Source organism: Pollachius pollachius, assembly GCF_949987615.1.
Source record: "Pollachius pollachius genome assembly, chromosome: 10".
NCBI lineage: Eukaryota > Metazoa > Chordata > Actinopteri > Gadiformes > Gadidae > Pollachius > Pollachius pollachius.
Window position 1 is genome coordinate 7,196,359 of NC_136943.1, and position 26,764 is coordinate 7,223,122.

Below are 26,764 nucleotides of genomic sequence, written 5' to 3' on the forward strand. Positions count from 1 at the left end.
CCGAGCCCCCCTATCCCACATCCCCCCCACCCCTGCTCAAGTCCCTGTAACAATAGGGGGAAAAAAAGGACAATCCAGTGAAGTATCTTGAGCAATTTCCCCTTATCCTAATCCCTCCTTTACACCGGGACAGCATCCCCAGACGTAACCCCCCCCTCCCCTTCACGCCCGATGATGAGTCTCTTGTTCAGACACGGGCCTCGCCTTGCCAGGCCCGCCTGCACAGGCTTACGAACGTCTCACACCCAGCTACCAGCCCTCACACCCCCCCCCCCCCTGCAAGTCTCCATCACTTTGTTCTCACCTGCCTTTACCTTGCTCCCCTGCCCGCCCCCTCCCTCTCTCTCTCTCTCCCTCTCTGTCTCCTTTAGACTATGAGAAGATGTTTGGCACCAAATGCCACGGCTGTGACTTCAAGATTGATGCCGGGGATCGGTTCCTGGAGGCCTTGGGCTACAGTTGGCACGACACCTGCTTCGTCTGTGCCGTAAGTCATTCTGATGGATGCCGTAGCCCGTCGGCTCCAGCGGCCTGCTCCCTTCCTGCTCCTCCAATGCCAGACCCTCCTCTGGCTCTCCGGCTGCACTGCCCTCACATCAGTCCAGGCCACTTTTCTGGAGCTTTCTCACCTCCCTCTCTCACTTGTTCTCTCTTTTGTGTGTGTGTGTATGTGTGTGTGTGTGTGTGTGTGTGTGTGTGTCTCCCTCTCTTGCTGGTTCTCTCTCTCTGTCTCTCTGTCTCTCTCTCTGTCTCTCTCTCTGTCTCTCTCTGAAGCCGCCACAGGGGACGGCTATCTCCATCGTTTGTCTTTGACTCTGTAGAGAACGCCTAGACTGTAAATTCAATACTGTGGTATAGACACCCGTACTGTGGGAAGCACTCATTGTGCAATAAGATGAACATGATAAAATGGCTAATATTCTCTCTGCTCTTTTCCCTTCTCTTCCCTCCTCCCCCCCTCCAACCACCCATCCTATCTCCTCCCTCCCCCCCTCCAACCACCAATCCTATCTCCTCCCTCCCCCCCCCCCCCCCCCATCCTATCTCCTCCCCCCCATCCTATCTCTATACGGCTCCTGTCTCCCCTGCTCCGCCCCTTCTGTCTCGTGCAGCTGTGCCAGATGAACCTGGAGGGGAAGACCTTCTACTCCAAGAAGGATAAGCCGCTCTGCAAAGGCCATGCCTTCGCCCCGGTGTGAGGCGCTTAGCCCAGGAGAGGTGCTTCTGTCGGGGGAAGAGACACCCAGAGAGCTCCACTCACTCACCACCCTCCTCCCCTCCTACTCCACTACTCTTCCTCTCCCTCCTCCTCAACCCAACTTCTTCCCCTCAGGCGAAAGCACACACACACACACACACATCAAAGCCCAACACTTGTGCCAGTCACACACACACTTCGCTTCCCTGACTCAAATGCACCCCTCACCCGGTTTTTTCAAGATGCGAGCCGCTTTGTCTCACCTTTAGAGATTTGATGTAAACCCAGAAATGCTACCACTCCCTCGCTGTGTAAGGATAGACTCTCTAGCTAGCTAAGGCTAGAAAGCACCGAGTCCTACACCGCAAAAGCGACTGTTGTGGTCTGTTGTCGGGGGAAACGGAAGCAGTCGCAGAAGGGAAACTCACGCGCCTCAAGCTAATTGTAAAATCGCTACCCTCGGCTCTTCTTTAGAAGTTAATTCTTGGATTGTTATTTTAGTGCCGCTTGGACATTAAGTGTGTCACATCGCCTCACCCAGATTCAGGGTGTGCTCGTTAGGGCTGTTAAATACCGTTACGGCTCCACCAATCGCGGGCCTCGTTGAGGTTTTACTGCGAGTATCGTGCTGAATGACTCATTTAGGCGCTCATTGTCAGGCGTTATTACTGTAATGACCTGACACCATTCGTGTACTCTTATACTCATTTGGGACCCCCGGACTCCTCATTGGTTCTTACTGCAGTGCCTATTAAGTTAATGGGAGCTCTAGTCAAGGAGAAAAGTGTGCGTTCTGCAACTCTTCACAGAGGCACAGCCTGCTGCCTAGCTCCAGCTGTGCTAAAGGAGGATTATGTGTTTATTCGTATCAGTATTGATGTCCTGTGTTATTATTATTCATTGATTAGCATTTCAGTTTCAATGATGTAGTGTAGTTCTTATCCCTGTAAAATCATAAGTTTCAGGCTCTGGTGCTTGAACAGAATTGGGTGCGTCTGATGTGGTTATAAATAACGTCACTTCTTACACTATTATCTTTTTAATGTCTGTCTTATGGTATCATTTTTTTTGTATATAATATTTTTGAAACCAAAGTTATGTTTAAAAAAAATGCCTTTTGTTAGAGTGACAACGGTAAAATAACATTCTTTAAGAATGTTCTGCAGAATCCTCCCTAACATTAACAACTGAAAAGAAGAAATGAAATAAACTTCAAGTGCCTTTGTTTTTTTAAGTCAAGCTTTAAACCAATGTCTTTCGAGCTGTAATATAAATCCTACTGAATCTCTACAGTGTATCCATGTCCTAGATGTATTGGGGGAGAAAGGTGCAATTTATATATGTAGGAATTAATGCAATTCGACTCACTTTATCAATAAAGTACATCTTGTAACTTAAAGTCTATGGCTTTTTCTCATTAATTATGTGCATGATTGACTGCATTAGCAAGGTTATTAATACGTGCAGCAATGGCCAGCATAACAAGGTGTCAAGTTATCTGAGATTCTGAAAAATTACCGAAAATGTGTTGAGCTGTCATAATTATCATAAGGTCAATGTTCTATTCAGTTAATATAAACCTTTACATAAATAAACATTTCTTTATCAGTTGTTTTCTTTGAATTTTTGCCGGGGACTTCCAAGAGTAAGCTGAGCATTACACTATTTGAATGCAGCACACTGAGTATCATTGGAATTTAGTTGTAAACATGATTGCTTTCACAATGTTATTTGGAATGACTGTTTGGCATAGTGATTTAATATTTAGCAAACTACCAAGTCGTAATGATTGGATATAGGCGTGGCTGTTTCTGAAGTACAATATTCAGTCCTTGATTTAACAATATATAATTTATTTACAACAATTTCAGGTTGAATTACTATACATACCTTTCTGAAATGTCATAGATATATATATACATAAGGCCAAGTAAATACTTGAAAGCACTTAGAAACGAATTTCCAAAATTCTACCCACAAATCCATATCATTGTCCAAAAAGTACAGAAAAATCTCCTTCAGCAGAAGATTTTCCTTGCCACAAAAGTTTGACAACAATTTACATCGACATTAACGAACACAAAATGTTAAAAAGACGACAACCAAAAGAAAGAACAATACAATTATACAATTGCATAAGCGCTGTGGCATGTATTAAATACAGCATTTTTGACTTGCAGAAAGGCAAGGAACATTGACTGAAGGAACTAAGTAGAAAACCATTCACAGGTACACAAGTCTATTATTCTCAGTTCACAAGAAAATATTTCAGTCAGTGACAAGTTTGTTATGTGTGCACGCACACGCACAGCCGCACACGCAAATCATCTTGACACTGAATAGTAATGAATGACTAAAACGTACACTTATATAAAATCCAACATTTTGCTATCACCTTGCAACTTGAAACAATGAACCCTCGACGAATTGAGCACAGACGCGGTTGCACAGTAGTTCCACAGCAAGCTATCTGGACCAGAAAGTGTTCAAACATTCACCATTCATCCGTGCAGTATGTCGTAATGCAGTTGGACACACCAAATTAAGTGAACATATGCTGATGTGTGGTACATTACATGGCTGGTAAATTACAAGTACATTATTGAAGTGTGCTTCGACGACACATCTAAGACAATGACAGGGGCGCTATGATATTCCGGAAAAACAAAAACACAATCTGACTGTACAACTGTCGGAGCCCATCCAACGAAAGCTGCGTAACACTTGCTTGCCAGTTTCTAAGAAGAATCCATCGTAGTTCCAGTGTGTGATATTTACTAGGCATGTGTTAAATTTTTTCCACCTTGTGTTTAAATGCTTACAATATATAGAAATATCAGGTAGACGTATGCAGGGTAAGGACAAACAAAACATTTATAGAAACCTCCTGTAAAACAGTCTCAAAAAACCCTTAACACTGCAAAAGTCGTCACTGCTAGATCGCCAAAGAACAGTAAAGAGGCAAACACGTCACGGTTTAGACTTGACAAAATGTTCCGCCACTTCTCTTTTTTTTGGCTTGTTATTAAAATAGAATTTACATGTCTTTACAAAGTGATAAAATAAACTTTGACATTTTTTTTTACTGCTTGAACAGATAGCGTGAAATGGCCACTGAGATGATATAGCGAGGATTAGAGCCACATGTGATTTCTATTTTAGTTCTGACTGATATCAGAATTCTGACTTTAAACTCAGAACTCCAAAAAAATACACATTGGGCCCTAATCCTCTTCCGTATCCTCCGTAGGTCAGCGTTTGGTTCCAATCCTGTATGTCGTAGAGTGACCTTCAGTGATCTTGGTTCCTTACAGGTAGCCTACCCATAACTCTGACTTTAATCTCAGAATTCTGAGATTAACCTCAGAATTCTGACTTTAAACGCAGAACTCAAAAAAGAAGAATCACATGTGGCCCTAATCCTCTTCCGTACGAAAGCCGTGGGTTTTTAGTGTGATTAGATGTGCAGCAGAGAAGACGCACAGGGACAGAGAGGCAGATGCTACGCGCTACACGCCAACGGAACCAGAATGCTGAAACGACATAGACATGAATACAATATAAGCCTGTAGTAGCCTCAACTGGTATTCATTCAACTTTGGTTACCAATTATGCTGATATACAATATGTAAAGTGACAGCACAGAGCTAGAATAGAAAAAGTTATTTACATATTTGATGACTTATTACGTGTGAGAGAAAAGCAACGTTTTGTTTTCAAGGTGACATTTGTTTGTGTTTATCCCAAAAAAGGAATTAAGTGGATGCTTCTTCTACAAAAACGACATGGAAAAAGTTGATTTGGTGTGGGATGGACTACAACATGTCTCATAGTGTCTAATATGTTCGCCATATAAACTCTAGTGGTCAACGTTGGAACCGACCGAGGAGAATCATGTTGGATGGACTTAAGGGACGCAAAGCTCACGTTTGGACTGTTCTTAACTTTACAAAATATAAATAAAATGAATAGATAATAACAACAACAGTAGTTATGGTTTGAATGACGCACTGGAGCAAAAAAAAACAAAACAATAAAAGTTCAAGTTATTTCTCCGCACACCTTAAAAAAACCCAGAACAAATGTACATTCTAAACATCTTGACAATCATTAAAACGCACTCCTGATAGTCAGTGAGGGTGGGGGCCGTGGCAGGCCGGGCGCTGGGATCGAGGACTCTCTGTGGACGTTTTAAATGGCGGGGAGCTCTTTCTCGTTCCAACGTTTGATAGACAAGCAATCCTGAGGCAGGGGAGGGAGAGAAGGGGCTGAGAACAATGGCTGATTCGAAAAAAAGTGCTCCTTTTTACCTTTGACATTTACGCCACTGCAGCAGCAAGCAACCTTGAGGTCTGCGCATGTGTGTGTGACGGAGGACGCGTGGCCACCGCACCGTCCATGCTAAATGAAGCCCAGAAAAGTAGGAAATGAGCCACGCGATTGAGAGCAAACCAACTGCTCGTGTGTCTGTGTGTGTGCATGTATGTGTACTTGCATTAATATCCTGGATCACTTTCGCTATCTTGGCAATAAAGGCAACAACAAAGGACTTCTTAAGCATTTTCAACTGGCAGAGGCATGGCGTTGCGGAATGGCCCCCGTGCTGCGAGAGGCAGGCTTTGTTTGCATCACATTCATAAGTAGACATGTGATCTACTCTGCCAAACGGCACCAAAGAGATTCAGACCAATAAACGCCTTTTGAATTATGGAATAAGGCGGCATGACTTGGAAACCCATTCTGCATGTTAATCATTTTGGTAAAGATAATTTGTGGGCATATTTTCTTCGGGGCGAACACTCTGCATTATTCATAATGAGTGTTAAAAAATGGCAATGCAGTATTTCCTTGCTTTTGGCTGTGTCTCATGTTTAACATCTTCTCCCCGACAGTATTAATGTAATCAGGGGGAGATGTTATATTGTAGAAATGACTTGGGGAGGGATGCGCATTAATGCAGCCAGGGAGGCTTTATAGCCTTGTAGCACCACTTATAAACGGCGGCGGCAGGAAGCTGAACAGAAAACACGACCATCTGACGCATTGGGCTGAGTGCTCGCTCTGAGATGAACGGGGTTCATCAAAGTCGCACCCTCTGAAAGACAGAAATGGCATCCGAGACGGGGCTTCTTCAGTGAAGTAACTCACTCTTCCTCCCCCCTTCCCCCTCCCTCTTCGAGAGTTTGGGTAACTAACGGACCCAGACGACACGCCATCGATTCAGCACACCGAGATCTGCCGAGCAATCTCACAGAATCAAGATCTTACAATCACACTAGTGATACCGGCTTGACTTTGTGGGGAAACAAAAACAAAACAACAAAAACTAACAAAGAAGGAAGAAAGCAAATAAGATGAGACACGCGCTCCGAGCGTGACATAAAATCTATTTTTCAAGCTACAAGCCTGTGCCGTGCTACTGCCACCCCCCCCGACCCCCTCCTGGCCCCCTGTGTTTGCAAACAGTGAAAGAAACACAGGGGTGTGACACACACGTACGCCGTCACGGGGTGCACAGCGGGGGGGGAGGTCACAGGCCCCAATGACCTTGTTATGAACGGGTTATGTGTCAGAGCGAGGAGGAGGAGGGGGGCGTTCAAAACCAACGAGGCAGCCGACTGCATGAGAAGCATGTTTTCTGTTGCAACGTACAGCCGTTTTTTCCTGCGTGCACACCACATCTTGCCGCGTCCCTTTCCGTGATGTTTAAGGCTAAAATCATTATCGATGGGCATATTGCTTCTCTCAAGCCATATGTGGAATATCTGCATATGTAGGTAATCTTTCATTCCAATCACAAAGGTGTTTTTTTTGGGGGGGGGGGGCTTGTGAATTCCATTACTTCTCCGTTAAAGATTCCTATTTAACAGGAAGGCTCCTATCCGTCGTCTATGGGGGTCACCTTTCTGAACAAGACTGGACAAGTTTTCGGGCTCTCTCGTTTAAACCAAGTTCACCCCGTTTCAACACAGATCTCCAATTCAGTTTTGACAAAAAACAAAACGATAATAATATCAACAATAACAATATAAAAGCACTTCTTCACTATTCCTCCACTGTTGCCGACACAGTTGTCGTACAGTTATTGTCCAGTTGCTGCTGCTGCTTCTGTCGTTTTTTCTTTCCTTCTGACCAGCTCTTCTCTTCCTCGTCCTCTGGGCTAGCACTCTCCGTCGGAGACGAGGAATATCATGGCCTCCTGTTTGCCGATGTCGGCCATGACGGTGGCCAGCTGGTTGATGTTGCCGCTGTGGAAATGTTGTGCCTCCCATAGGTCCAGAATCACAGAGGTCGGGCTTGCGTTGGAGGCAAAGAAACTCATGTGTCTGTGAGGGAGAGAGAAAGAGAGCGCAAGAGAGAGAAAGAGAGAGAGAGAGAGAGAGATAAGAACATAAGACAACAAAAGGCAGGCTTATATTGAATCATGCTATGTACACACAAATCCAATTTTAGCGTCACTTGTGGCTTCTTGACACACAGCCTGTTACCAAAGCGTTTCATCTATCATTTTTGTTGTCGTTCTTTGTGATTTTTGCAGCGATGTGCACTGCCACCAGGGCTCTTCTCTATTGTGGGTTTTGCCTCATGCCTTGATATTGCGTCAGTGTTAAGAAACACATTGTGGAGGCATACAACGTCGTAAAATAACCTGAACACTGCAGAAGTCATCATTGCTACATCGCCAAAGGACAGTGAAGAGGCAAACACGTCACGTTTAAGACTTGAAAAAATGTTCCAAAACACACTTTTTATTTTATTTTTCATTTGGAAACCTTTCGGCGAGGCCCAACTGGCTCGCCATGACTCTTCCTCCACATTTGATGTTGAAATTGCCCCTAAATCCCTCCTAGTGCATCCCAGACAGACGTAAGTCCGCTCTTTGGAAGCAACCTTTACCATTCTTGGGAAGCCAACCTTTGCAACTGAATCCAATCAATGACAACAAAGCAGTGGTGCCGGCAGCTGTATATTTGATGTTGAGGGGGGGAATGGATCCCGGTGGTGCCTGAAGAGACGTGTTCGATCTAATGGCCTTTTTCTGTTCTCCGACTGTCTGGCTGCTTATCCGTCGTGTAGGGACGCCCTGGACCACCAGTGTATTAAAGGCCCATTGAAGCCTTAGCCCCCAAAGTTTGTTTGTGAAGCACACCTCTCCGCCCCGGTGAACGTATGTATATAGTGTCTCTCTTTGTGTGTGTGTGTGTGTGTGTGTGTGTGTGTGTGTAAGTGTAGGTGTGTGTGTGTGTGTGTGTGTGTGTCTGTAGATGTTTGTATTAGTGTGATTGTGTTTTTGTCTGTGTAGGTGTTTGTATAAGTGTGAGTACGTGTGTGTGTAAAGGTGTTTGTGTTAGTGTGTGTTTGTTGGGATGTGTGTGTGTGCGCAGATGTGGTGGGCAGATATTTAAAAAAAAAGTACTAAAAGGCACAGTCCTTTGATTTTACCTTGAGAAAGGTCACAGAGATTAGAGTGTGAGACCTTCATCTCTCCCTATCTTGTTTTGCTAGTGCAGAGAAAGCCACGGGCATAAATAATACAGCGCTAAAAATATGGAGTTGATGAATATGTTTGTCTTTCAAAGAGACAATCTCCGATAATATATAATGCGCTTTAGCCGTTTTTGTGCCCATTGATGCGTCGTGTCCCTGCTTAGATGAGAATGAGAAAATGCTTCGGCATGCAATATCCGTCAAAAAGTTCCTTTTATGTGACTTAATAGTCACATAAAAATGAATGTTCTTCCGCCGCGATGAGTTGCTCCCGTCCCAATTTGAATGGGCGACATTTGGAGTCCGTGAGAATGTAGCCTATTAAAAAAAAAACAATCAAACATTTTATGTCTGCGTGTGTGTGTGTACAGTGTTCAGCACGGGAAATGGAGACACATATAGAAGGCTCACACTGTGGAGCCCTTTAGAATAGAATCACCGGGTCGATTTGGAGGATGCGGCCACCGGACAGTGTAGAAACAGAGCAGTTGTTACTGTTTTCAAGATATAGGTGAAAATTGATTGAGTGGGGCAAAACATAGCTTATTGCCACCGCACCGCCATCCATCCGATCTATAATTAACCTGGGGGGGATAAGCTTGATTGGACAAACTGAGTGAGCCTGTTTGATTCAATTACAAGCAGGCTAAATTGAAGGGTAATTGATCAGTGTCTAGCTCCTTCCTCTTCAAGGCAGGTCAATGACCGTACTCAGAGTCCAGACTCCCCTCCACCTTTATCGGTCAGTTTACGAGCAAATGGGCTTGCAAAAAAAAGAGAACACTAAGTAGGGCAGAGAGTATAAAGGGCTAGGTGTGACGACATCGTGCTCATTATTTTTTGGGTAACCTCGTCCAGAAATAAATAAAAATAAACGTGATCCATATAAAAAACGGGTTAAATGAGCTTTTGTTTTTCTGTTCGAACAAGCAACACCACGAGAAACTGAAATACAATGATGCATAAATAATTCTCATTGAACTTCCCTGAGGTAGCCTCGCAAATAGGTGCTCGGCCATCAGCGAAGGTTGCGCAGGCTCAGAACAAACGCGCCGCGCGTTTCACATGTAGCACAACGAATCGCTCAGATGGCTTACTTGTTATCCCTCCGTTTCTTACAGAGGTAAGGGGGGGGGGGGGGGGGTTATGCTTCCTTAACGTAAGCCAATCATACTTTTTAATCTTGGCTGAATCACCGATTTCATGATCTTGGTGTTATGAGGCCTTTCAAAGTGTCTAATATTGTGATATCTATACACATGCTATGCCCATGAAAGGTTTAGTGAGAGACTTGAAGTTTCAGTCTGAACAGACTGAATCTCCCATATGGCAACATGTACTGACCGCAGTTAGGTATTTATTATTTTAACCTGTAATGATGTGTTCTTTAATAGTTGCTGCCAAAGAACATTACTGAAAGCCCATATCGATATTACTTGTTAAGAATAAATATTTATTGAGAACATATGCAGTTAAATGATCTCAATACTATTCAGGGTGCGAACGATTAAGTTAAGTGCTTATTATCCAACCCCGTTCTTGGAAGTGTATTTAAAGTACTTCAACATCAACCTATTAATGGTGTTCAATAAAACAAGGCTTTAATCACTTTTGTGGACGGGTTAAATGAGCTTTTGTTTTTCTGTTCGAACAAGCAACACCACGAGAAACTGAAATACAATGATGCATAAATAATTCTCATTGAACTTCCCTGAGGTAGCCTCGCAAATAGGTGCTCGGCCATCAGCGAAGGTTGCGCAGGCTCAGAACAAACGCGCCGCGCGTTTCACATGTAGCACAACGAATCGCTCAGATGGCTTACTTGTTATCCCTCCGTTTCTTACAGAGGTAAGGGGGGGGGGGGGGGGGTTATGCTTCCTTAACGTAAGCCAATCATACTTTTTAATCTTGGCTGAATCACCGATTTCATGATCTTGGTGTTATGAGGCCTTTCAAAGTGTCTAATATTGTGATATCTATACACATGCTATGCCCATGAAAGGTTTAGTGAGAGACTTGAAGTTTCAGTCTGAACAGACTGAATCTCCCATATGGCAACATGTACTGACCGCAGTTAGGTATTTATTATTTTAACCTGTAATGATGTGTTCTTTAATAGTTGCTGCCAAAGAACATTACTGAAAGCCCATATCGATATTACTTGTTAAGAATAAATATTTATTGAGAACATATGCAGTTAAATGATCTCAATACTATTCAGGGTGCGAACGATTAAGTTAAGTGCTTATTATCCAACCCCGTTCTTGGAAGTGTATTTAAAGTACTTCAACATCAACCTATTAATGGTGTTCAATAAAACAAGGCTTTAATCACTTTTGTGGAGGGCCATGATTTTTTTTTTAGAGCGATCTGATTGGTTGAAAAAATGAATTCATTTTGAGTTATCTGATTGGTAGAAAAAATATTTTAGACCAATGAGATCCCTCAAAATAAATGGATTATTTTCATCCTAGTTGGTACAGTTCATGTAATCCTAGTTGGTACAGGTCATAGTGACCTAGTTAGTCAGGTCATAGTGACCTAGTTGGTACAGGTCATAGTGGCCTAGTTGGTCAGGTCATAGTGACCTAGTTGGTACAGGTCATAGTGACCTAGTTAGTCAGGTCATAGTGACCTAGTTGGTACAGGTCATAGTGGCCTAGTTAGTCAGGTCATAGTGGCCTAGTTGGTACAGGTCATAGTGACCTAGTTAGTCAGGTCGTTGTGACCTAGTTAGTCAGGTCATAGTGACCTAGTTAGTCAGGTCATTGTGACCTAGTTAGTCAGGTCATAGTGACCTAGTTGATCAAGTCATAGTGGCCTAGTTGGTCAGGTCATAGTGACCTAGTTAGTCAGGTCATAGTGGCCTAGTTAGTCAGGTCATAGTGACCTAGTTAGTCAGGTCATAGTGACCTAGTAAGTCAGGTCATAGTGACCTAGTTTGTACAGGTCATAGTGACCTAGTTAGTCAGGTCATAGTGACCTAGTTGGTACAGGTCATAGTGGCCTAGTAAGTCAGGTCATAGTGACCTAGTTGGTCAGGTCATAGTGACCTAGTTGGTCAGGTCATAGTGACCTAGTTAGTCAGGTCATTGTGACCTAGTTAGTCAGGTCATAGTGACCTAGTTAGTCAGGTCATAGTGACCTAGTTGGTCAGGTCATAGTGACCTAGTTGGTCCGGTCATGGTGACCTAGTTAGTCCGGTCATGGTGACCAGTTGGTGGAAATGGGGACCTAGTTGGTACAGGTCATAGATACCTAGTTGGTCAGTTCATAGTGGCCTAGTTAGTCAGGTCATGGTAACCTAGTTAGTCAGGTCATAGTGGCCTAGTTGGTACAGGTCATAGTGGCCTAGTTAGTCAGGTCATAGTGACCTAGTTGGTACAGGCCATAGTGACCTAGTTAGTCAGGTCATAGTGACCTAGTTAGTCAGGTCATAGTGACCTAGTTGGTACAGGTCATAGTGGCCTAGTTGGTCAGGTCATGGTAACCTAGTTGGTACAGGTCATGGTAACCTAGTTGGTACAGGTCATGGTAACCTAGTTAGTCAGGTCATAGTGACCTAGTTGGTCAGGTCATAGTGACCTAGTTGGTCAGGTCATAGTGACCTAGTTAGTCCGGTCATGGTGACCAGTTGGTGGAAATGGGGACCTAGTTGGTACAGGTCATAGATACCTAGTTGGTCAGGTCATAGTGGCCTAGTTAGTCAGGTCATGGTAACCTAGTTAGTCAGGTCATAGTGGCCTAGTTAGTCAGGTCATAGTGACCTAGTTAGTCAGGTCATAGTGACCTAGTTAGTCAGGTCATAGTGACCTAGTTAGTCAGGTCATAGTGGCCTAGCCCGTACCCTGGGAGAGGAGGCTCACCTGTCCAGCTTGAGTCTCTGCGCCAGCATCCTCCAGTCTGCGCCGTTGGGACAGGGCGTGTCCAGGCTGCTGCAGATCTTCTGCCGGATCAGGTACGGTATCTGGAAGGCGCTGGGCCCGGCCAGAGCCGTGGTGCTGCTGTCCATCAGCAGGAACTCAGAGTCCACCGCCCGCGTGTCCTGGTGTGTGGGGAGGGGGGGGGGGGGGGGGGGGGTGTTTGCAGGGGGGAAAGAAGAGAAATCGATCGGATCGGATCCATAGCCGTGCAAACAGTCGGAGAAAGTCCACGATTGGGCGGGCATCTTTGCTAATTGATCGGCTACAGGTGACTTGCAAGCTATTGTATCACCTTCCCCCCCCCCCCACACACACACACACACACACACACACACAAACCAACACAGACAGTCCATCAACACCACCGTACAAAGACATAACCATGGTTACACCACGGTGCCACACCACCATTACACTAGGTGTGAAACTGTGCGGGTAGCAGATTGTGTGTGGGCGTAATTGAGTTGACGCCGCTGAGCCGAACCCTTTCGCTGTGTCGGGGCCAAAGTGGGCGGGGTTACCTTGGCGATGTTGAAGTCCAGGCCAAAGCTCTGGCCCTCCCCCTCCACCTGCCAAACGCACAGCTGGCAGCTGAGCTGGCAGGTGGCCAAGCTGAGGCGCTCCAGAGTGAAGGTGCAGTGCAGGTACCGCTGGGAACCGTTCCAGATGTGGTAGAACGGGATCTCCTGTCGAAAGCAAAGTGGTAAATTAAATATATAAATAAATGAAAGGAAAAAAACAGCTGCGCGCGCGCACACACCCGCAAACGCGGCGGCAGTCACAGCGAGGCTGCCTGTTCGCATTACGGTATAACAAGACCGCCCGCTTCAATCGCTCCGTTGCCGTCATTAATTATACCGACGGTGTCTGCCGTCGTTTGGCTTAGGCGGCTAAATATATCCCCCGTGTTAAAATAAAAGTGACGGCGGGGGTCTTTTATGTTAAAAGGAGAGCGGGTGAAAAAAAAAACAACGAACCACTGTTCTCTTCGCCATCAATAATTTCTTTTGAGCTGTGCGACTTGTCTAAAGTCATTAGTGAGCCGATCGCGTTTTGCACAGCGGAAGGTAACGCATCATTACTATCTCAGGGAGACACAGGGGGAAAAGTTATTCATATTTCCTTTTGTTCGCAAGTTGTTTGAATCAGCTTGTTTGTATAAATGCAAATGAGTGGGTTCCTTGGCAGGGCTTCAGCAGGCGCTTACTGGGTGTTGCATGGGTTGAATCAGCGGCTCTCCAGCTTGAATAAGCCAGGCTCAAATATTCCCTGACACGAACGAGGCCTATATATGTGTGTATTTATTTATATTTATTGATTTAACATCAGCATAAGTAGTATTACTATGTGGAACTGGATACCCTCTAGAAGAAATATGCAGCAAGGGTTTGATAATATTTATTCAAGGCCTTCTCTCTCCCTCTCTCTCTCTCTCTCTCTCTCTCTCTCTCTCTCTCTGTAGCTCTCTCTCTCACTCTCTCTTGTGCTTCATATGTATGGCTCATTTGCATATCCCCAGGGTGAACAGGTAACTCTGGCAAAACCAGAGCTCAGCCTCCCCTGACTTACACCACCCTCACCACCACCATTTCAACAGCCAGACCAAATAAATAAATATAGGTCGGATCGGTCCTACAGTTCCATACGGTGACCAAGTGGGGGCACTGTTACCCAGCCACAATGACAACGGAGAAAGAAGCAGGGTTCATAGAAGAAGATGGAGAAGAAGATGGAAAAAAAGTATTCATGGGGCCCCTGGGAGTGTAAAGGGTCTTTTCTGACCGCACTGCTGAGAGGGGAATAACACGTCCAAATGAACAGGAATGAGCCTTTGTTCCGGTTGCATTGTTGCTGCTGCAGGTGTGTGTGTGTGTGTGTGTGTGTGTGTGTGTGTGTGTGTGTGTGTGTGTGTGTGTGTGTGTGTGTGTGTGTGTGTGTGCGTGCGTGGGTTGGTTGGTTGGTTGGTTGGTTGTGTGGGTGTGTGTGGGGTTTTTCTCTTTTGGGACCTGGTGCTCAATGCACACATTGCATCAAAAAAAGCTGTTCTATACCCCCCCCCCACACACACCCCATCCTTACTACCACCACAGTGGTTGGAGGGAGGGGTGGGGGAGTTTCAGGGTTGTACAAGTTATGGATATTAACGTGGTGTTCTATATTTCATCCCAGCTCCGTTATAGGTCCTCCTTTAGAAACGGGCAGCCGGTATAATCAATCACGCTGCAGCTCTGGGCTCAGTGCACACACTAATGCACACATGGCATAGGAGTGTATGGTTTTTCCATGAGGGCACGCACGCATAGACGAACGTGCAAACACAAACCAACACCACACTACAGAAAGGCCTCGGTGCATGGCTAAAGGGTTTATCATTCCAAGTCAAACCAGGTTATTGGTTCTTTGGTAGTGTCAAAGCTAAGCGACGGGTTTAAAGTCCATGGAAGCAAAAATCTCTATGTTTATTTATGTTTGTTTGGTTGTTGTTGGCATTCAGGGTATCCAGCACAGTTTAGTGCAAAGCAATATTAACAGTCAATCTGTAGGCAAAGGAGTGACCTCACACTAATTGAACAATGGCATTGGTCAATTGACCAATGGCACTGTTTGTCCCGGTCTCGCCCCCCCACCAACCCCCCTTAAACGATCATGCGATCAACAAGGGTGTCACTAATAACCCTAATTATGGGTCTACCACTTTCATGTACCAGGGCACATATAACTACTGGAGACAAGTCTCCTATCCGTGCTCTAGTTCATGAAAGGAGCATTCCCATAATTAGTGTAATGAGTGACCCCTGTGAAAAAACTGTGTTGAAATAAAATTAACAAAATACTCAACTCAATCTCCCTTCTGGTTGTTCCAACATTTTCAGATTAGCTTTGATAATGCCGTGAATGGGCGGCCTGCTTTGCAAATGTGATTGTAAAAATGATATGTAATGATTCGTATTCTATATTTTCAAATACTGTCAGGGACAACATATAATTCTGAGTAGAACGACTGTGACACTATGCCCGCGCCATATTACTTCCTGATGAGCAAATAATTTATAAACAGCATTTCATCATACTGAATACATTTTTTCTTTGTCGACTTTGATGGTGGACTAATAACATCCTGAACCTTGAATTTATGAAAACCTTTCCCAGTTTGGATTTGGGTCACTTTAAAGTATTTTAATTATAAATGTTATTTAATGAAAACTATTTCAGATGATGATAATGATAAAAATAACAACGATAAAAATAATAATCACAACAACAAACGATCAAATCATCAAAAAACAATCTTGAAAAACAAACCAAAATGGATGAGCTGGATAAATAGTCAAAGGGAGGCGATGAACCAAAGTGAACCAAAGTGACCCAGCTCCCCCCTTGTGGAGCCAGCCAATCTGTTCCATCTCTGTGTGTGTCTGCGGCGTCTCTGCATTTGAAGTGACCCCTGTGACCCACTCAGGGGCCCCGGGTGGCGGTGTGCGCACCTGGTAGCCGGCCAGCAGCTTGCTCCTCCAGTGAGCCTGGGGCATGTCGTGGATGGACAGGCGCAGGTTGTGGTAGCTGTCTTTGAACAGGAGGAGGTGTGGCTCGTCTATCAGACGTCCCCCGAGCTGACGCTCCATCTGCATCACCTCCTGATGGGGGAGAGAGAGAGAGAGAGAGAGAGAGAGAGAGAGAGAGAGAGAGAGAGAGAGAGAGAGAGAGAGAGAGAGAGAGAAGAGAGAGAGAGTTAGAATGAAAGATAAAGGGAGGGAGGGACGGATAGAGAATGGAAGAGAGAGAGCGTGCGAGCGAGAGAGAGAGAATAGTAGGGACAGATGGATAGAGCGATTGGGAGAGAGAAATAAAGAGATCCATCAGTTCTGTCTGTTCTGCATTCTCCCATCCAAGGTGATTGGGATGCATCGATTACCACCATTGGTACACGTGTGGCTAATGCATGCTCAGTGCACACATTCAAACTGACGAGCCACCACGTGTCTGGACACAGGCACATTCACATTAAGGGAGAGAGGGGCGGGGGGGGAGCTCAAACACACACCTAGTGTTACTGCAAATGGCCACACACTGGACTGTATTATCACATCGGTTATCAAATGTCACATCAAGGTCACCGCCCATGACTACACTGGCTCGGTGTGTGTGTGCGTGCCTATATAAATATGTGTATGTGTGTGTGTGCGTGTGCGTGTGCCTGTGCGTGCGCCAAGGTTACCGGAACTGCATTAGCATGCAAATCTAGAAGGCAGGCCTGCCTACTAGCTACCTGGGCTGTGATGGAGTAAGTGAATAAGCCATTAGTCAAGCGCTCGTTGTTCTCGCATGGCGAATCTCCTTAATTTCATCTTTGTTTTCGTGCCAGGAGAGATTTGTAAATGCATGCTTAATGTTTTAATCTCTGTGGGACCTGCTCACTGGACCATTTGTTGCCGTCCCACTGACCATCTGGGAGGGGATGATTACATCCGGTGCCCCTGCCACTGATCTATCAATTTATCTTCAGCTACTGGTTTCATGGCAGGCCCAGGTCCCGTCGGGATTCAAAACCACCCCAGGACCGCGCCATCAACCCCCTCTGATCGCAGGAGCCAGTTACAGGAGAGAGAAAAATCCAAAAGCCTGAAAGTCGAAGCTAGAACTAATGGATGACCTTTAAAGAATCATATAAAGCATGATCACCTTCCCATAAAAGAAGGAAAACATGCTTTCGGCAAAGAGGGAGAGAGAGAGAGACTGTATATGCTATGACACTTTGGACTCATTTTCCGAAGAGAGGCTGTGCGATGTGTGAAAAGATAATGGCCATATGTTGAAGTCACTGGTATGAGTAACAGTCACTGGTATGACTCAAGCAAAAGACGTCTAATTAAAATGGAGAATGGCAGGGATTTCTATCTTTGCACTCCACTGATTCAATTTTCTGCACCCTTTCCCTGAAACGGAACGTAGCCAATTCCAATTGGACTGGAAAGGAAGCTGTTAATTATCCATTTGGAATCTTTACCTGCCTTGCTGCCGTTTTCCCTGGAATGGGCCGTTTTCATGTTTTCCCCGCCTGGATTGGACTGTGAATCCAATTCACTGCTTCACTAATTACCGTGTTTGCCTGGCTCTAATCTCCCTGTTCAAATGGAGGATTGTTTGCCATGAGGTGTGCATACTGTCACCATTAGCATATTCCATCTCCCGCATAAACGCCACAGGATGTGTAAGTTGAAACAAAGGAGGGTTTGCAGGTGAAATGTATTCTGCTCGAAATGCAGTGCTCACGTGTTCGCGCTCGGTCTTAAGCGCCCGAAAACGCGGGATTCTGGGAAGCCTTAGCTGCTAACCCAGGCCCGTTCAACCCAGAGTGGAAAGGTCGAACAACGGCTCCCAAATCAAAGTGCCCCTTTTCTAACGGAGTTAATACCGGCGGGCCGAGCATACTCCCAGCACTCGCCGCATGTTTCTCACATGAAAGACACTTCCTGTCTGCTTTTTCTGCAGAGCCTTTTTCAGTTTAAACACTACTTAAGTGCGATCATTCGTTAGCGCCGATTAGCATTGCAAATGGCGACCGGCGGTGCTTTGCTCGGGACTTTGACCCAGTGGTGGATCCGCGGGCTCGGTAACACGGGGGAAGACAGTCGAGTGCCAATTATCCTATTAGCAGCCTCTGGCTAGTGGGCATGAATACTAAGTCGGCTGTCTAGCACTGGTCACTCTTTGAGAGCCAGTGCGACAAATTTACACTCCAAACAAGGCCCTGCGACATACTTCGTCTCTCTCGGATACAAACACTGAATTATTTAGTTTGAGATGCGGGCAGGTGGGATAATGCACTTTTTTTCCCCCTGCCATTGGCACATCCGCGTTTTGGTGCGAGAGTGTGTATGGGAATGGTTATGTGTGTGATTGTATGTGTGTTAAGAGTGAGACATGTGCTTCTGTCTCTATGTCTGACGTGTGTGTGTGTGTGTCAGACGCGTGTGTGGACGTGTACGATAGTTTGTGTTTGGCACAACTGTGTGTCATTGTGAGCATGTGCATGGGAAAGGAGGTGCGTGTGGAATTGTGCGTGTGTGATATGTGTGAGACGGGTGTGTATGTGAGACGTGTGTCTATTGTGTGTCTGAGACGTGTATGTGTGTGTGTGTGTGATGTTCGTGTGAGCCACGTGTGTGTGTGTGTGTGTGTCGGGGCTCCGACGCAGCATATGTCCGGGACTGAAAGAGTAATGGCCCTTTTTACGCCCCATTATCCCGTCAGCCGATGACAGTGTGTGAGGGAGCTAATGGATGAGATGCCCATTTTGACCGTATTATTTACACTTTCTGTGGGGAAAACAACGGCCTGCTTTGAATCAGCGCTATCAAATCACAAATTAATCACCAACTAAGAGTGGCCTCCACGCGTTGGGCGATAAAGAGAGAGGGAGAGGGAATGAAGGGCCGCTCGTGGCTCGCTGCACGGTGACCCTGTGATAACAGGGAGGACATTAAGATGCATGGCATGGGCCACAAGTCCACAAGCTCGGCCCTGTCGGAGAAAAAACCCTTTTGTTCTGACGGAATTAAAGATAGCCTGTGGTGGGTGTGTGTCTTTGTGTGTGCCTGTGTGTGTGTGTGTGTGTGTGTGTGTGTGTGTGTGTGTGTGTGTGTGTGTCTGTGTCTGTGTGTGTGCATGTCTGTGTGTGCGTGTCTGTGTGTGCGTGTGTGTGTGGAGACTGTGGATTTAGAGGCAGGCATGGCCAAGACCACCCCCTGACATTCAATGCGGCTGGCAAACAGGAAGAGGGAGAGGGGGGGGGGGGGGAGGCGGTGCAAGATGGATGAAACAGCGAGGGGAAGCTGAGAAAGGGAAGCGGTTGACGACAAAGGCGACTTTAACATTTGTGTCTGCGGGTCACTAGAGTGGCCGGCTTAAGCAAAAGCGATAACAGGATTACTGCAATCATGGCCACAGTTTTCCACATTCTCCCAACCCCTCCTCAACCCCCCCCCCACCCCCTTCTTGTGCTCTTTCTTTCCAAGCTCCTCCTCATCCTCACCTCCTCCTCCTCCTCCTCATTCCTTCATCCCCTCTGCGCGGGGCTCAGTCGAGGCTGGGCTCAGCACTGTGCCCATGAGCCTGACTGGGGTCCCTCCCCCTCCCGGTCCAGCAGGGACCACAACAAGAGAGACACTCTGGGGGGAGCGCTAATCTCTACGGGCTGGCGCTGACAGAAAGAGGTTAGCTAGTGCACCAAACGCCCTCTTACAGCCCAACAGCCGGCCAGAGGGATGCTTCCAAGGAAAAATAGAGAGAGAAAAAAAAACAAAGTCCAAACACGTCAAGTATTAACGGAGGCCCGGGGAAAACGTCGGAAGCCCCCGGATCAAAACGTCCTAAACTCGGGCAAATGTCGCGTTGTGACATTTGCCGTTAAAACGCAAGGTCACGTATTATACATGTTTATGGTTTTTGGCTCGCGTCGCGCGAGTAATCTCAGCTGACTTCCCAAAGCCACGAGTGTCTGAACTGGATGTGACAGGCAGCCCAGCTGCAGTTTAATCAGTTAATTAGTCAGGGCTACGAGGCAGACGCGGCGTCCGGGGAGAGGGGGTAGAGCGGCGCCGAGATCCTTCGAAGCTTTAATATCGCCATAACCTCCCCGTCACCCCCCTCCCCCGACGGCCGCGGTGCGCCGCCCCCGTGAATCAAAAAACGATAGAGGGGCGACCAAAACAAAAACAAGTCTCCATTCATAATGACTATCCATTCTGGGAGCTGCTCTTTTGAAGCTCATGCCTCTGTGTGTATGCGGGGGTGGGGTAGGTACTATATGTCTCTATGGGCTCCATAAATCTAGGCATTTGTCAGCGAGACACGACAGGCTTTTCCTCCTCTGACGGAGAGTCTATCAGTCTCGGGGTCCAGTGGCTGTGCCCGCTACAGTCAAGTCTGATTAATAACCACGAATAGAAGGAGCTCGAGCGACGAGTTATGAATGGCCGCTGTGGTGGCAGAAGACGGGGGAGAAGAGGCACCACAGTGCCCGATAAATAACAGAAGACGAAAAAATGACGAAAATATTATGTGGATACCATTTTTCAGCCGGGCATATTGATGAATCAGACTTTTTTGTTTTACTTAATGTCGACAATTACTATGCCGCACTCGGGACCGGTTATTGATGGAGTAAATCAGGCCAATTATATGAACAATAACACACTTTATGCAGATTAGTGAAGACCTGTGAAGCCCCAATTTAAGACACATCATGAACAATAGCGGGAGAATGGGAGAGAATATGACAACTCAAAAGAAATTAGGGGCCGCTATTTCCACTGAGTGAGGACCTTCCACCGAATGCACATCCCATAATGGGAACACAGTATCTCGATTTAGGAGAATAAAAAGGAGAAAAGATGCAGCCATTATCCCTATTACGTGAATATTGAAGTCATGAAGCATGAGTTTATAGGGCTTAATTACAGGGCTGACACTACAAAGGGAAGAGAGAGGAATGTTTCCACAACAACGACAAACAGCCACGAGGGTGTCAAGGAGCTACGCCATCAATTAACCGCTAATGTCGATTTAATATCCTCCAAATAAAGAATTGAATACACAATCTTAATTGGCTTAACGGGAGTGGATGGTTCCAGAACGCGCCCGTACGGTCTGCTGTTTTTATTGTGCCGTTTAGTTTGTCCGTCTCTGGACAGGACGGGCGTGAAAAGGACATGAAAGCAGGGGGAAAGTGAGAGTGGACGTGACTGACACGTTGGCATATGAACCCCAGGTTTGGACTGCAATAAATAAGCAACTCTCGGTTCCTTCCTGCATAATTAAACAGCAACCCCCCTTTGTCCCCGTTCTGCCCCCACCACGGGTGGACCCCGGTGCTGGCATGTCCGGGCATCAGTGATGGTAGAGTCCGGTCTGAACTGGTCTACAGCCAAGGTTGGGGGGTGGGCATTACAAAGGAAAGGAGAGGGAGGGTGGCCCTGGACGGGCCGGTCCCGGACCGTGCCAGAACCTCCTTGGCCCGGTCCTTCAAGCACTGGACGCACATTAAATATAAGGGTTATTGGTCCCAGCAGGGCCCGGCCAACATACGGCAGGCATCAGACGGAAATGTCACCGTCTCTCCCGAGCCCCCGTGCACACTTTGGATCAAAGACAATGACCTTGGTTCTAATCTGCTTTAATTGGGAGATGAGATATCGCAGTGTGATACACACACACACAGTGTGTGTGTGTGTGTGTGTGTTTGAGAATGTGTTTTGTGTGTATGTGTGTGTGTGTGTGTGTGTATGTTTGTGTGTGAGAATGTGTTTGTGTGTGAGAATGTTTTTGGGTGTGTGTGTGTGTTTGTGTGTGAGAATGTGTTTTTGTGTGTGTGTGTGTGTGTGTGTGTGTGTGTGTGTGTATGTTTGTGTGTGAGAATGTGTTTGTGTGTGAGAATGTGTTTTTGTGTGTGTGTGTGTGTGTGTGTGTGTGTGTGTGTGTGTTTGTGTGTGAGAATGTGTTGGTCAGGCTGATAAGCCCTGTCGGAGTAGAGTGACAGACAGCAATAGGTTTGGAGTGCTGGAATCCCCAGCAGGCCTTATAGATATATGGTTTCAAATCCTAGACAACACACACACACACACACACACACACACACACACACACACACACACACACACACAACACACACACACACACACACACACACACACACACACACACACACACACACACACAGAAACACAAACACGCCAGACCACCAAGAGCAATGCAATCCAGACCCACTAAGACATCATAGTATCATAGCAGCACTCTGCTCCTCACTCAAGAATATGATGCAGTACTTATGACTAACCAAAACGACTGAACTAAACCAACTGTAATGCAAAATTTAACAAGGCCCTAGAGGTGTATGCATAACTGAAGGCGCCGTCATCCAATAATGCAGCAAGTCCCCCCCCCCCCCCCCCCACACACACACACACACACACCACTGCTGGGCCACCACCACGACCGGGGCGCAAATCCACCGCGATCGGCGTCCACGGCAACAGCCCCGACCCAAAATGGTGCATTTTTTAGGGAAGATGGTGCTTAGCGATTAGAGCGGGCCGAATGCTCCCGCGGGATGTTTAATCTCCACTCAAAGTGGTTAATGTACTTGCTAAATGAACTGCTCCCCATCCATAATAACACTTAGAGCGGCGAGGAGTCCAGATTACTAAACAGCATGCGGCAGGGGTCGGCGCTTCCTTAAAACGCTCACTTAAACAGGAAATGAATAAAGAAACGACGAATCCTCCGGGACGGGCCGTGGCGATCCGCGGGATTGGGTAGTCTGTGAGTGAGGGAGACTGATGTGGGGCTGGGAGGGACGTGGGGGGGAGGGGGGAGGGAGAGGAGTTAATGCACTCAAGGGTGCCGAGGGAGACGCGCAGTAAGACGACGCAACAGCGGTGTCAACAAGCTCTCAGTGCGAGGAGAGACCGAGGGTAAGGTGATGGGAGAGCAAGAACAAGCCAGAGAGAGAGAGAGAGAGAGAGAGAGAGAGAGAGAGAGAGAGAGAGAGCGAGAACAAGCCAGAGAGAGAGAGAGAGAGAGAGAGAGAGAGAGCGAGAACAAGCCAGAGAGAGAGAGAGAGAGAGAGAGAGAGAGAGCGAGAACAAGCCAGAGAGAGAGAGAGAGAGAGAGAGAGAGAGAGAGAGAGAGAGAGAGAGAGAGAGAGAGAGAGAGAGAGAGAGAGAGAGAGAGAGAGAGAGAGAGAGAGAGAGCGAGAGAGACACACACACAAGGTTGTTGAAGCGCGGCCACCGGTCACTGCCGCGTTGGCCCGGTGACATTAGTCGGGTAAAGATGACCTTTGTTGTTATTTAGGGCTCGCGGCGCAAAGCAAACTAAACCGGGGACTTCATTTGTTTCGACAAACAGCTCCTTCCCGCGCATGGCGGCCTCGCGCCTCAGGTCCTGAGTTGTCACACCTGTGTGGACACGCAGAGGTCGAAGGGAAGACTTTTGTTGTTCGTAGGCCCCTTTGTTGTAACCTAAGCATTCTTTTTCCGAGGCTAACTTTTCAACAGTAGGAAGAGAAATGTCTGAAAGACATGAAAAGAGGAGCACTGTTGGGAAGTATCACTATTTTTACACAACTGACCACTTCTCCTTGCGCCTGTCCTCAAACTCATCTGCCGCTCCCCTGAACAGTAAATTCTTGTGACCCTCCAGTCCCCCTGACACTACCCTTCATCTGCTTCCCAGAGCCCTTCATGGCGTGTGCGGATGGTCTTGCCTCCGAATAGAGGAATGCCGGCCAACACAGATATCCTAAATTCACAGAAGGTGCTCAGCGTTCGGAAGGGACTCTCCTCCGCGCCTGAGGATGGTTGGTTGGTGGCCCCATCCAGAGGTGGGTGAACCGGGGGGGGGGGGTGGGGATGGGGTAGTGGTGTCAGAGGGGATGGGGGGAGGGGGGGCAGCCAGGGAGCAAGGGGAGAGTGGGTGGTGGTAACAGCGAGAGGTTTAGGATAGCCTCTCCTTTTAATTTACTAATTAAGCATGCAAATGAAATCTTAACAGGCTACTCAGAGCGGGCGAACCTCGGGGGAGAGGGGAAGGCATTAGCGGTTGATTATACTTTGTCCGTAAGGACAGAGAGGGAAAAAAAGGACTAGGAAATATGGTTTTGTGCCCGCTGAATGGGGGGGGGGGGGGGGGGAAGTCTAAGCCCCTGGCAGCGGAGCGGAAACACCGTCTGCATGGAATAAATCAAACATGCCGCATGCACAGGAACAACTTGCTGACGCACACATGTATGCAGACAGATACGCACCCCCGCACACAGACATGCCCGTATGCATATCCACATGCTCACACACAAACACATGCGTGCGCATACAACACCACACGTACACACGCATACACACATACACACGCACAGACAGACACGCACACACACACGCATACAACAGCACACAAACATACACATGCACACACACACACAACAGCATACATACATGACACACACAAACACATGAATACAACAGCACAAATACATGCCCATGCACGCACGCACTGACGCACAGTTCACCCAGCCACAGAATAAAGACTCAAAGAGTCAAACAAAGAGTATTCCAGTACACTATGGTGAAATATTAGCGGCACAAATCACATTTACACACGATGTCTGCAGCCTGACTGAAATTCTGAGAGTTTTTAGTTCCAGACTCCTTTCCTACTCTGTTTGTGCCAACTCCGTCTTCCCTGCAACTGTGACAGACGTACGTAATGGCCCACATCACTCAGCTCAGGTGAAAGCTCTTTGCAATCGGAGACAGGAAAACTGTCAGCCGCCCTTAAAATTACCGCCAGGCACTCAGTCTTGCTCTCGCTCACAATCAGACTTGTTTCAATTGAAGCTTCAGCCCACCAGTGCGCTAATCCCAGCGTTAATATGCCCTCGTAGGGACCCCGGTTCGATAACACCGTGCAACACTTGTGGTTTTGTGCTTGGTCCACTTTGGATTACGGGCTGACCTTCCTTGGGTATCAGCATGTATAAAATATACAGAAACACAAACAACCCCTGGTTCCCAGCCCTCTCCCCGCGGTGTGTCCTGACTCCTGCACCCTGGCGGCTACAGCGGTGAGTCCCAACCGGCACGCCGCAGCCAAGGTGCTGCAATCGGGTCGCTCAATTATTCATCACAACCAAACAACAAATATATATACATTGCTATGAAAAAGAATGCTAGCTGTATTTTTCTGCTAGAATGCATCATGACTTTAATATTTATTATTATTATTTTATTATTATTAATTACCCTTTTTTCCCCTGGGGAACGAAAAAGCACCTACTACTACCACTGTAGCCACAAAGTAACCAAACTACAGCTGAAGTTACCAAGTAAGGGCATAGGGCTGTGTTCACAGGTAGTGGAACAGTACCTGGTACACTTCAGTCAGTAAGAAACACAAGCAGTTTTAAGCAAGCTTTGAAACAATGGCTTGGACGCCAATCTTAGGAATGTCTCAATTATGATGTAATGTACACAATTACATACACGTTGTTAGGTGTGCGACTTGTATGTAATTGTGTACATTTTCTGAATGATTGATGTGTGTGGTTTGGTGGTACTTGCCCTCTTCTTCTGCCCCACAGGGACCACAATGGACGCAAGCCTTCTGGTTTTATTGTGTCATCCCTGACTATTTATGTATTTTAATGTATAACACAAAGTGCTGTTCATATTTTATGTCAAAATGGTCAAATAAAATCAATCAATCAATCAATCAATCAATCAATCAATCACACAGCAGCCTCGGGGCCTCCGACTCTTTCCACCGGGTTAGAGGGCCTTGAGGCCCCAAAAGGGGCGGGGCTTCCCCCGATATGCCGAGGGTCCCGGCACGAGCTCCGCCCCCTCACCTTGAACACGTCCTGCGTGTCGTCCATGCAGTACACCCGGATGTTGTACTCCAGCGTGGTGCAGTAGGCGTCCGAGAACAGCACCAGCCGCAGCCGCTTGGCCGCGCCCATGTGCAGCGACTCCCCCACCAGGGCGAAGCGGCCCATCTGCTCCGAGAACACCCGGCACGTCTCCGCCTCCAGCTGGCAGTAGTACGGGTCCGACGGGTGCTCCTCGCCCATGAGCAACACGTCCTGGAGCAAATCAAAGGGGGAAGAGGGAAACGCACAAACGGTGAGGCGCGGGGGGGGTGGCTGTCGTCAAGACGGCGCGCCCGTAGCGGAGCAGCTGGTTCATGGGGTGAGGGTGTGTGTGTGTTGGTGTGTGTCTATGTGTGTGTGTGTGTGTCTGTGTGTGTGTGTGTGTGTGTGTGTCTATTTGTGTGTGCGCGCATTCTCATTTGCACGTCTTTGTTCCTGACAAATCGGAAGGACATTTGTGTGGGGCAGTTTCAGGGGGCAGGCACTAAATCAAAAGTCTCGAAAACCCTGAGACCTTTGAATGCTCGATCCCCCCCGCCCCACACCCCTGCCTCTCTCTCATCGTCTGCGTGTGCGCACGAAGAGAGAGAGGGAGGGGCAAGGGGGGGGGGGGGGGCTTCAGATAAGAAATCCTGCTTTGTGTTTTGCCCCTGCTTCCTTTGTAAATGAAGAATGCTTGGCTGCATGCTAAAATGCAGACGCATGTACACACACACACACACACACACACAC

At 47.0% G+C, this 26,764-nt stretch overlaps 2 protein-coding genes across 5 annotated transcripts in view; one reads left to right on the forward strand and one right to left on the reverse strand.

Annotated features, from left to right (window-relative positions):
* pdlim7 (PDZ and LIM domain 7) overlaps positions 1-2,695 on the forward strand; it is a 29,983-nt gene extending 27,288 nt beyond the window's left edge. For all 3 annotated transcript variants that reach the window (XM_079745436.1, XM_079745434.1, XM_079745435.1), the window contains 2 exons: positions 372-487; positions 1,113-2,695. In XM_079745436.1, coding sequence (XP_079601562.1) covers positions 372-487; positions 1,113-1,199 — 203 coding nt within the window. In that variant the 3' untranslated portion in view covers positions 1,200-2,695. The remainder of the gene's footprint in view (positions 1-371; positions 488-1,112) is intronic.
* Positions 2,696-3,200: 505 nt separating this feature from the next.
* Positions 3,201-26,764, reverse strand: part of unc5a (unc-5 netrin receptor A) — a 127,536-nt gene continuing 103,972 nt past the window's right edge. For both annotated transcript variants that reach the window (XM_079744258.1, XM_079744257.1), the window contains 5 exons: positions 26,012-26,245; positions 16,095-16,244; positions 13,131-13,295; positions 12,553-12,731; positions 3,201-7,524 (listed from right to left, as the gene is read on the reverse strand). In XM_079744258.1, the coding sequence (XP_079600384.1) occupies positions 7,359-7,524; positions 12,553-12,731; positions 13,131-13,295; positions 16,095-16,244; positions 26,012-26,245 (894 nt within the window). In that variant the 3' untranslated portion in view covers positions 3,201-7,358. The remainder of the gene's footprint in view (positions 7,525-12,552; positions 12,732-13,130; positions 13,296-16,094; positions 16,245-26,011; positions 26,246-26,764) is intronic.